General features: G+C 41.3%; 1 protein-coding gene across 4 annotated transcripts in view; it reads left to right on the top strand.

Annotated features, from left to right (window-relative positions):
* The window catches only part of LOC148019537 (P-loop containing nucleoside triphosphate hydrolases superfamily protein), a 186,393-nt gene that overhangs the window by 50,222 nt on the left and 123,947 nt on the right, over positions 1–12,224 (top strand). For all 4 annotated transcript variants that reach the window (XM_087701031.1, XM_087701030.1, XM_087701033.1 and 1 more), the window contains exons 7-16: positions 2,539–2,607; positions 2,716–2,768; positions 3,049–3,208; positions 4,086–4,250; positions 4,334–4,418; positions 4,498–4,752; positions 4,872–4,969; positions 5,140–5,182; positions 6,217–6,374; positions 6,461–6,571. In XM_087701031.1, coding sequence (XP_087557157.1) covers positions 2,539–2,607; positions 2,716–2,768; positions 3,049–3,208; positions 4,086–4,250; positions 4,334–4,418; positions 4,498–4,752; positions 4,872–4,969; positions 5,140–5,182; positions 6,217–6,374; positions 6,461–6,571 — 1,197 coding nt within the window. The remainder of the gene's footprint in view (positions 1–2,538; positions 2,608–2,715; positions 2,769–3,048; positions 3,209–4,085; positions 4,251–4,333; positions 4,419–4,497; positions 4,753–4,871; positions 4,970–5,139; positions 5,183–6,216; positions 6,375–6,460; positions 6,572–12,224) is intronic.

Raw genomic sequence — 12,224 nt, 5'->3', positions numbered from 1 at the left:
GGCTTGCCTCTCACCTCAGCCCTTTTCGAGGTGCCATATTTTGAATGGCAATTGCTTCTTTTGTACTACTAGTGTGGAATCTTTCCACCATAGATTTATTTCGTGCCCATTAGCCAAGAAGATTCGGTCTCTCTTGTTTGACATTTGGAGAGCTATGGTGGGACCTTTGTTGCGTCTCTTTGATTGGGTATTTGGTAAGGCCAAATATCCCACTCGTGCATAGCCACATATGAAGATATTGTTTCATTCTCTTAGGTTTTGGGGCTGTTGACACAACTAGGTTACTAGGAATGTTTTCATATTCTATTCCGCCTTTGGGATGATTCAAAGTCATATCGTTAGGCGCGGAAGGGTCTTTTCCATTTGTAGCTGGTTCCTATTCAGCACGTTGGCCTTCTCCTTTGGGAGGATTTAGTTTCTTGGTGTACGGTAGTTTCTTTTGCTACTCTACCATGACTCTTGTATTTCTCATGTAATTAATTTAATTATTGATTACGAAAAGAAAGAAAGAATTTACTTGGATTTCCCACATGTAGGATGTCATATAGGCATTGATATTTCTTTAGAGCAGCAGTTTCTACCCTTGCTTAGCATAAGGCAGAACCTATTGTATTGGAGCACAAGGAGATTGTAACTAGCAATGAGGGTGGTAGTGACAAACGAGGTTTCGCCAGCTGCCATGTGGCCATATTACTTCTTGTTGGGCCTTCTCTAGGTCATACATTGGCAAGATGAAGTGACGAGCAGGAAGTAATCTTCATTTGATCAAGTGGAGATTGTGGCCCCATGAGTGCTAAGGTAGCTTGGGATGTTAGAATTTAGCCCAGATCTAGGGGTGGTTTTGGGATTATTGACCTAGATAGCTAGAGTGGAGCATTGATGGCGAAGCTCATTGGCTGGGGCATTTTTTTGAGGAAGGATCCAAGGAAGAAGCTGCTACTATGGCTATTAGAGACAGTTACTCCTGCTTATGGAGAAGAGCGGCAGCCTAGCACACATTCGATATTTCTACACATTCAAGCTTTAGGGCTTTGGAATAGTTTTGATGTGAGATTCGCTGCATCTATGATATGGGCATGGAGATCAATATCTAAAGGACTTCACAAGAATGACCTAGCACTACTGAGAGAAGTTGAGGCACCCACTCAAGATGGAGAGAGGCCACACCATTGGAGAGAGAACCCTCCTATTTTAGGGGAGGTTCTCTTTTGTAGGAAGCTTCTACAGTGGGGGAGAGGTTTGCCTTTCTTGACGTGTTGGCTTTTGGACAAAGACAGATTTCAAAGCATTAGAGGGGCTAGTGCCATAATGGATAAGATCCAGGAGGTGGTATCCCCGCAATGGAGGATTGATACTCCGTAGACATGGATTAGGCTCTTCACCAGAAGAGAGATCCTTCTTGGAGCGCTGGCTATGAGCAAAGAGTGTTTACTTTGTCAGTAGAGATGGATGGTAGACTTGGGTGAAAGGATCTGGATTAGTCAGAGTTCATAGGATGCTCTTGATAGAGGATTAGAGTTGTGGCTCATTGTGATGGGACTTGGTACTTAGACCCTCAGACTTGTATAGTAGATGGATGGAGACATTGGGCATATAGGAGAAGGCCGCTTGAAAGACTTTAGTGGGACCTTGGGGAGTAGGTATGGAGAGATCTGTTTTCAGAGATAGCTTGGGATGTGCCCTTCTTTGGGTACACCACTAGGTTGAGGAGGAGGATATAGATGTGCAGGATCAGAGTGATGCTAGCATTGTACAAAACCTATTTGAATGGGAGGATAATGCCTGGTGTCAAGGGGACAATCTGAGACTAATTGCCTTTGCAAGTCTCTTGTAAGTAGTTTCAAGTAAAGTGATTGGTCTTCATGGTGCGATCTCCAATCTGGTGCCCTTTGAAGTGAGGGGAATCAATCCCTTGAATAATCTCTTTAGCATGTATCCTGATGGCACAATCTCCTAAAAGCTGTGACACGGACTGTGCTGATAAGATCCTGCAGACTTAAAAACAGCAAGGTCTATGCATTTTCAAATCATTGAGGACAAACCTTTTTTTTCCCAAGAAAATAGAATTCTATTAATAACACCTTGGAGAAAAACCTGCGGAAAAATACAAAGTACAAGGAACTTTGTAAAGAGTAACTAAGTACATCACAAATACAATGGTTGTGTGGACAAACAATTAGGTGGGCTATGATGCCAAACCATGTGAGGGATAGTATGAAAGAAAGTGCCGGAGTCCCACATCGGCAAGAAGGCCTCTCTTTTCTTCCTCATCCTCTACCCATTACCAAGCTGAAGTTACCTTGCTTGTTTTAGAGCCAACATAGAACAAGTGCTAACAACCTTTGTAGTCTACTCAGGGTGACTGTCTAACATCCTTTGTAGTCCACTCAGGGTGACTGTTATTATACAGGCTGTGTGCCTTTGCTGCACCTGTACATCACAGTAGGCTTATTACATTCATACTTTTTAGTTTATAGTGTGAACCTCGTTATTGGAAATGAAATATAAATCATAACTCAGTTCTTGTTGTATTGGCAGATCAGCATCAGCAACACGTTTAAGTCATCTCTACGGGAACCATATTACATCTTGAAGATGGACCAGAAGGTGATTTGTCCAGGCCTTAAGTGGCAGGCCCATAGCAAGAATAGCAAGACTATTCTAGATAACAATCTTGCATGATGCATCTAATCTAATACCTTGCTCTGAATGCAGTTCTTAAAGAAGTCAAATGATGCTGCTTTTGCTTCACGTACTGATCATGAACAGTAAGGGAATTTTTAGAAATTTTAGGGGACAAATAGAACTAGCGTAATGAGTTAATACCCAACCAGCTTCACAACATGAGAGGGGCAGTGTCTTTTTCTCCTGCAAGTTATAAACAACAGAGATTGTTTAGACTTCCAGCACGCCATGTTAATTCTTTATGGTGGGATGAAGTGGTGTCTGCTAAAATGTATCATTTCAGGATATATCTCAGAAGATGACCAGATGGTTTTGTCAGCTTATATTGGATTTTATTTCTGCTTTTGGTATTACTGCCTGCAGATCACTGGAGATGTATCTGAGGCCACCACTAGTCACAGAACAAGTAAAGACAAGTGATTGGATGAAGATGCGCCAATGTGGAATCCGCTATGACCTTAGCTGGGGTGACCAAAGGATCGTAGACAAAAATTTTATTATCAAGCCAAAGGTTGAGTTTGAAGTGAGTGACATCGTGATTGTGAGTGTTCTTAATTTTTACTATGGTGGTGGATTCTTTGAGTTCTCTGTGTAAGGAACTAGGAATTCCTCTCTGCTATCAGTAACCTTGGTATGGTAGGGAAGTGGGAGCTTTTTGAGAAGCCTTCAAATCTTGACCTGGGCTGCAATACCAGGTTTTGCGAATTGAGATTGTGAGAGTTTCCCCCAAATGAGGAGGCATACAGAGTGGAGGATGGAAAGACTGTGCAATGGGAGGGTGTTGAGAGAGAAGGCAGCAAGGAGTGAGGGGAGGTGGCAAGATGAGGAGGGATGGCATGGAAAGCTCTATTGAAGGTGTGGGGGTTGGCTGTCATGGTAGGTGTTGAAGTGGCAGCCTTGGAGGAGGCAGAGGTGTGCAAAAAGGGGGCAAGGGGAGATAGACATGGAGTTGGAAAGGGGAATAAGATGCAGGAAGGAGGGTGGCACAATTGGGAGGCTAGGTGGGTGCAGGTAAAATGTGAGAGACGAAGGATTGAGTAGTGTCAGGGACAGCGAGGAGCTATTTATGTTTCTTGAAGTTAGACTGCAACTGAACACAGAACATCCTCAAAAGTGAGTGTGAAGGACAACCCGCATTTGCTTGGCTGAAACTATGTTTATAAGCAAGTGGCTTGGAAGTTACCAAAAAGAAGTTACGGACTACTGTCTTATTGTACTTCCAAACTTTGATCATCATGCTAGATCTTTTATATGCAATTATCTTGTCTAGACAGTCTATATCCTTTGTCTACATATAAGTCCAAGGAGATCTTAATATTGAATGTGCACGTCGTACACTGTAATATCTTGCTGATAATTAATTGTGATGTTCAGATAACTAACTTGGTACTGTTATCCAGGTTGGAAAGACGACTCTTGGAGGCTTGCTGGAGCTTGGATATCAGGTTGCAGTGAGTTATAAACGTGAAACAGACATAATTGTGGATAGAACATTATGCATCTGCATTGAGAGAGTAGATGATTTGGAAACCACTTTTGTGCTTGTAAAAGGAAAGGATCGCAAGGTAATTGAAGCAAATTTTGCTGGATTTTGTTCCCTATCAAATGCATACGATTTGGAGTTTTCTAACATTGTATGTACATGAAGGCGGTTGCAACTACAGCTTCGTCTTTGGGAATGGAAGGTCCATGGATTACAAAGTCATATCTAGAAATGGTGCTGGAAGCAAAAGGTTGTAAACTGAAGTCTTGAATCATTTGCTACATCTTAGTACATCTTCAAAGTTCAAGTTCTGATGTTGCCTTCAACAGGTCCACCACGGCTGGGTTCTCCTCCGCTTCCTCCTTCTGTATTTCAGGGGCCAACATCACCAAAATCTCTGAATGCTGCAGACACAGGAATTGTTACACCACAGCCAGTTCGCTTAAGACCCAGCACTCCACTGAAGGTAGCAGATGCATTAGAGCCTTGGACTAGGTCCCCCACAAAATCAGAAATGGAAACCTTTGCAGCATTTTGGCGTGTTATGCCTTCATACAATGATCCAACAGGGGATACACAGAAAGGTCAAATGCGTGAATTTTCTTTTTCCTCAAATCACATGTATACTTGCATCATGAAAAACTTTGAAATTAATGGTGGTCTCCATAAATACCAAGCATGCCAATGAATTGCTATTTTACAGGCCTGGAGGATTCACAAAGGGAGGGAATTCAGCTTTTGCCCTTTCCAGAAGCTTTTGACTTTGATAAAGGACTTCTACTTGCAGTGCAAGGAGTTCAGGTTATTTGTTAATGTCTTGCATTGAGCTGTTTTAGATCGTAAGAATAAAGCTACTTAGATGGGTTACATTTAGCTGTTTCAAGTTGTAGCAGTTATAAAAGCTAAGATGGCACTTTGGCCTCTGATATGTTACAGTGCCAACATTTGTGATGCATCTTATTCTCTTGCAGATGCTTCTAAATGCACAAGGGCCACCTGTTGTAGTGGGTATTGGTAAGTTGGGGTCACTTCCTTTTTCTGAGAGAATAAAATTCTGCTAACGACACCTCAGGAAAATCCTTAAGGTATTATCGAAGTACTAAGAAGGCCCAGTAAAGAGCAACTAAGTACATCATAAATATAAAGGTTGTTTGAACGCCCAATCTGGTGGACTAATGCACTAGACCATATGATGGGCCAGATGAAAGTATGTGCTAGAATCCCATGATCGTTAAAAATCATCTCTCCTTTTCCTCATCCTCTTAGAACTACCCTATAGCCTCTCCCATCTCCTGCAAAGAGTATGAATGATCTCTCTCCAGATCCTAAAAAGAGTCTTTGCAGTTGAAATATCTGGGGAATCTATAACATGGCTACATCTCATAGTCCAAATATACTAGGCAATGATACTAGTGATCAACTTCCATCCGTAACAATGTCCTTGAATCCACTATGCATGCGAGTAGCCTGGAGTGGGGATCCTGTTCAAATGCTGACCAGTGATAAGAAAAGAGTAGTTCCCCTGAACATCCCCATATCTGCATGCTAGGCCTCTCTTTGTGACCCAATCTACTGCCCCCAAGTTGCAACCATAGTGTTTGCTATGCATTGAAAGACCATCCTGAGGGCTCTCCTTCACACCTCCTAAGCTTTGGGACAATCTCATAGACAGTGCCTCTGAGTCTCTTGTAGGTCTCCACATCTCACACATGCCACTAGGTCCTTGCCATAACTGAGCCATGTACCAACTGCCAAGCTCCTGTGAGCTACTAGCCATACAAATAGAGAAATCTTCTTAGGCCTAAACCAGTCATCCAGCCTCTTCCAACAGTCTGATAAGAAGGGATCTGTGGTACCGTGTCTTTGCCAGTGAGGAGTGGCCGCTGGCATTGCTATGATCCTACTCATCTGAATCCTCCTCCCCAGCCTAATGGTGTAGCTAAAGAAGGCTACATTGCATGGCTGAGTGGGGGTCAATTTATCTTGGTGTTTATGATCCTCTGTGTTTTGTAAGTTATTTATTTACATTTTTCAGTAGTAATTTGCAGGGGGACCAAGTGGCTCTGGAAAGACGAGCTTGGCTTACAAAATGGCGAATATTGTTGGCTGTGAAGTTATATCTTTGGAAAATTACTACAAGTCAGAGCAAGTGAAATTATTTGAATATGATGATTTTGCTTCGCTTGATTTACCACTTCTTTTGATGGTATGTACCTTTTGTTTATAGATTTTGTGCCGTAAACAGATTTTCTCTTCAACTATAAACCAAGCTTCTTGCATTTGTCTTTGCAGAATATTCAAGAATTGCGTGCGTTTCGTACAACCGGAATTCCTGTGTTTGATTTTGAAAAGAATGTCCGTGCCAATACAAGGGCACTTGGAGTTTCTAAAGACTGCGGAGTGGTGAGCTATACTTTCTTGTTGCATGATTGATCTTTAAATATCGTGTTATATCTAGCTTCTGTACGCTAAGCTTCTTGATGAAGAGATAGGCTTTACCTGTGCCAAATCCCCTTATATTGCCTGAGGCTTAACCTCTCTTGAAGACCTTAATCAACTATTGATGCTTAATCAGTTTGTAACCTGTTAATTTCTCACTTTCAAAAACATCAGTCATAGACCTTGAAAGTTACAACATTTTTCTCCTGCTATCTTCGTAGGTGACTGAACCAGCTTGCTAATGTAAAGTTTGTTGTTAGGACCAGAATTGCTTTCAAGATTCATGAACTAAGCCATATTTCTTTATTTGGGTTGACAAGAATAGCACGATGTCTTGTTCATGAGAAGTACATATACCATAGGGAGGCAATGGGGTAGCTGATAGGTTGGGAGTGGATTGGAAATGGATGGTAACCCAGGTATGCTAAATCATGGATAAAAAAGGGGCGGGCGGGGGGGCGACGGGAATCAGAGTCCAATGGATGGCAAACTTTCACATCTGCATTTGTACTGGAGGAAGGAGATCATGTACTCTAGTCAATGGGCCTACAGGTCAAATTATTTTTAAGCATGCTCTTTGATGATTCTGCCTTTTGATTTCTTATTAAATTGTTTATTAGTGAAAATGAACACTGTTTAATGGAACAAGTACTAGCACACTCTTGGGTGGCTGCTTTTGCAGGATGGTGAGCACAAATACAAAGCAGTGCTTCTCAACTGAAAGCATCACTATATAAGGGGAGATGAAAGAAATATCCAAACTGTGGGGGTGCTGGTGGAGGCCGAGTACTCCTAGTAAAGGTTAGATCCATCTTGGTTAAGGAATTGGCCACACGCAAATACTACCGTGGTAGTGTTTCTTAGCAGTGAGGTATTTGTAACCTATCCTAGTGGCCATGGAGAGCATGTGAATTAGGATATCATTGTAGGTGAGTGGCATGCAGTATGTGCCAACTAGTATCCTCACACAAAAACATTTGGGGATGTCTATGACTTTAAGTTTCATGAAAAGGACATGGCAGAATCCATGCCAAGGCAGTGTGCGTGAAGTATCATGAGCCGTACCTGCTGATCATTAGGGCAATCCCACAAGCAGTAAGAAGGTGTCTCTAAAGGGTCTCTGTCAAGAGAGTATTTGGAAAGTGGCTGCATGTTGCATGCAACACTCATGTAGCAGCCATTTTGCCAGTGCCTTCAAAGGTTGAAGATGACATAATGACACATAGTGGGTTGGAAAATTAAACATAGTATTTAGGAGATTGTTCTATTTCTTTGAATAAAATGTCCTCCATGCAGTTGTACAAGATTACCTCCACCTCGGATCCAGAAGCATGATTGAAATCAAATCTATGTAAAATTTGGAAACTAAAATCGCCTTTAAAGCAAAGCTTTTCCTATGGAGATGCATGGTTGGAGTGTTCCCTGTGGGACAAAAATTGGTGAAACATGGTATTGCGTTCTCTTGTTGCCATCAATTTTGTATTTTTGGAATAGAATTTGCAATGAAGTCTATTCTCTTTGTAGAATGGCATATGTGCAGGTTTACTCACCCTTTATGGCTTGAATGCAAAATGAGACCATGTCTTTATACCTGGAGTGGCGGAGCTTGTATGAAAAACTCATACAGATTAGAAAGCTCTAAGATTACGAAAGGAGGATTTGGTACATTCTTTAAAGATGCACGGGGGCTTTGATATTCTTAATATCGACTATGATATTTTGGCTAGGAAAGCTACTTTGCTGAGTTCTTTATTTTGAACAAAAACAGCCTACTGCAATCATTTTGGTTGCCGTGTGTGTTGATATGAGAACAACTACATATGGACATATAGATCATCGGGAAGTGGTTCCAGGGAAATTTGAAGGCAAAGTTCCTAATCCACTAGTTTGATACAAGATCTCAAATATAATGGTCTGGCAAACTGTCATCACAGGGTAACTCTCTCCATGCGCCGCCAGCTACCATTGCTACCATGCCACTGCTCCCTTATCCAACCTTACATCTTCATTAGATACCATCACACTACAGAAGATTATCAACTCTATGATCTTGTGACTAGAAAGATTACTATTGGCAGGGGGGCCCTCTTCCTTGAGGATGATATTCAGCATACCTACACTAGCTGGTCCCTCTGCTTCAGCAAGCAGTCCACTTTTATGGAGGCACAACCTTTCGCCACTCAAGAGCCATCCCTTCAGCCTTGGCTTCCACCTTTGCTTCTAAATCCAACCTTGCTTCTCGGATAGGGTGGTAATTCCTGATCAAGCACTTAATTACAGCAATCACTAAATAAACATGAACTGAAATACACTACCTTCATAATCTTGGATGGTGGACACTCTGTTGGCCCCAAAACTGGCGCCTCTATTGGTATTTCTTTATCTTCAATTGGTAATGGATTGATTACAAGTCGAGATTCCACAATCTTCTTTGTTGATCCAAATGCCCCTTGCTGTATACACAATCAACAAACAAATCGGGCAAATTGCCCCTTGATTTTCACCTAGGACTTGCTCTAATTGAACCGCAACTGGCCAAATGTTACCCCAAATTCACAATGGATGGGTTGGCATTTGAAATCCCTCACAATACCACAAACTGCATGTGTTGATTTCAGTGTGCGATGCCTTTACTGATGGCACGGGTCTTGAGGTGGCTACTAAACACTAACTTTTGCAGAAATTTAGGGTTTATAGTAGAATTCCCTCTACTGTCCACCAATTTGGTTGAGATATACTCCAAATGACTGAGATATTTTGAGAATGGGTTGGAGAAGGTGAGAGAATGCCATAGAGAGACAATTCTGGGATTTCACGTGGGAAAACACTCCAAATTGCATGTTGCTTGCCATGAAACAATTGCCATGCGTATCACATGTGTTAAACAACCTTGCACGTTTGATTAGTAACGTAATCAAATGTTACTAGCAAGATTTGAGCATCTCAAAATTTCACGTCCCCATGATAGACCTCCTTCTTGAAATCCTTGCAATCGTCTTGGATTGTACTGCATTGTGCCAAAGAAAAAGCGTAGTGCACTGGAATTTTCATAAGGCATTACAATCACAACATTGGTCATTGTTGACTAACCATGCCATATGCCCCAAATACTCGCTGAGAATTTCCAGCCAGTATAACCATTAGATAAAATTGAGAAACAATCCAAAGCTGTTGCTAGAAACCCATTGGATACATCCATAACTCATGTTTCTCAACTGTTCTTACTATCAACCATAGAAAAGCAAAGCATTAATTCAACATAAACCATGGTTGAAATTGTCAATGGCATTTACTAACATGCTGTTAGCCATGGAACCAGTTGTAAACCATTGATAACTGAGCATAAAGTGATCATGAACTTATCACTTTTTTGCTGATTTGAGAACTAGTCACAAATTGTTGCAAATGTGACCCCAAACTGATCACAATTTGATTGCAAAAAACTGATAGGTATAACTGATGCAAAACTAATCCCAAAAGTGACTATAAACTCTTCTCAAATGACAAAAAATGGAGTTGAAACTGATCATAATATTGACTTGAAACTGAGGCAAAAACTCATGCTAAATTGATCATGAATTGATGCGAAATTATAGTTTCAGTGCCTGAGTGAAACTCATACTTATTTGCATACATCTCATAGTGACTAGTACACTGAGTACTGATCCTATGGGAGAATTATTGTCAGCATAGTACCTTGGATGCATGCTGAATACATCTGAGATCCACTATATAGGAGAGTTATCCAAAACTGGTGGATTGGAATTGCTACCTCTCCTTTGAGGATTAAGCAATGCTGTGGACTCGTGCTCTCTTGAACTTGGCTCAGTGTGAACCAAAGTTGGCTCTAATTGAAAGGCATCTGTGTAAATCTGCAATAATTGAGGATGGTCTGCCAAGTCATCCTCGTCCATCCGCTTTGCATCCATTGGTGCACGTGGTGGTAATTTCAGCCAATATTCCGCATCATTAATCTTTTCCAACAAATGGAAGGGCTCATAGTATCCCATACTTAGGATACAACCTCTCTTTTCCTTTCATCATTTTAGCCTTGCCTTTTCAAAACCCAACAATACATAATCACCTTCTGCAAACTGCAAAGCACGTCGAGCAATCAGGTGTCCTCTTTTGCTTATCTTGTGATCTCTGAAGTGTATATTTTATCTTTGCATAGGTTGCATCCGAGTTTTCCACATAGCAATCGGTCTCAAAGATTTTATCCTTAGTGTGCAAGATAGGTGGTATCTTCTTGCCTCCCTTAACCACCTCAAAAGGAGCTTTACTAGTGGAGCTATGCACAAAATACTGTTCCCACTGTGTCTTGTGGTCCGAAACATAGTAGTTGAGAAGATCTAGCACTATGGAATTTGCTTTCTCAGACTCTGACCATTTGTTTGCAGATGGAAGGATGATGAGAATTTTAGTGTGGGATCCATATTTCTCAAACAACCCCTTTCAATAAATTGGTCGTCTGAGGGTCTCGATCATTGATGATCGACTTTGGCATACCATTGTACTTAAAGATGTGTCGCAAGAACAAATGTGCCATATGATCAACCTTTATTTTCTTTCTCACCGGAATGAAATGGGCATGTTTGCTAAATATGCAAATAATAGTACATATCCCATCATTCCTTGTAGGTGTCCTAGGAAGCTAAAAAATAAAATCCATAGCAATGCTCTACCAAGGCCTATTTGGAATAGAGAAGGGCTGCAACAAGCCTGGCGTCTTTTGCCTATCATGCTTTACCTTCTGACATACGATGCATGTCCTGACAAATTGCTCTACATCATGCCTTAAAGTTGGCTAATAAAAGAAATGCTCCACTGATTTGACCGTGGCATCAATACCTCTGTCTCTTGCATACAGAGGAGCATGATTTTAAGTGATAACTCTAGGCCTTAACTACTTTGTGACACATAGTCATCCATGCATAATCAGAAATCCATCTCTAAGCACAAAGTGCTCATGTGTTTGGCCATTGCAAAGCTGATCATATACATTGGCAAAATCCAAATCAACAACATATTATTCCTTCATGGCATTCAACTCAGTGTGATAAACCATGCCAATGGCTGAAATTTTTGGCCTTCATGACAGTGCATCAGCCACAACATTCTTTTTATCATCAATATGTACAGTTTGAAAATGAAATATAGAGAGAAAATTCACCCATCTCATATGCTTCTCTGACAACTTTGTTTGTGTTAGAAAGTATTTCAATGTCTGATGGTCGATTTGTAGTGTAAAGTCGAAGAGGAGCCTCTGAATCTACAATGCAGGAATGAAGACTGGTCATGCTTGTATTGAGAAACCCACTTTTTCAGTTCACACATGTCATTTAGGGTCTCGCATTGACAAACCGAAAAAAGGCTGGTGTCAACATTTTGGTCACTTTTTCAGTGGGTGCCCACACAGTGGTGTGCCAGCCTAGACAACTTATGTCTATCAATAGACAGTCAGTTCATTCATTCTTTACTACTATCTTCAGTCATTCTTCACCACCTTCTTTGATCACCACCACCACTTCCCTTCTCTCACTAGTCCCTTCCACTGTCCTCATACCCCTTTAGGAGGACATTGCGGTTCATGGCTCATGGCTGCCTTCACCATTAC

This window comes from Lygodium microphyllum, chromosome 19 (assembly GCF_053477565.2).
Source record: "Lygodium microphyllum isolate KBCC chromosome 19, Lygodium_microphyllum_v1.1.10, whole genome shotgun sequence".
Classification (NCBI taxonomy): domain Eukaryota; kingdom Viridiplantae; phylum Streptophyta; class Polypodiopsida; order Schizaeales; family Lygodiaceae; genus Lygodium; species Lygodium microphyllum.
The sequence above is the reverse complement of the archived record's forward strand: the minus strand, read 5'-3'. Positions and strand labels throughout refer to the sequence as shown.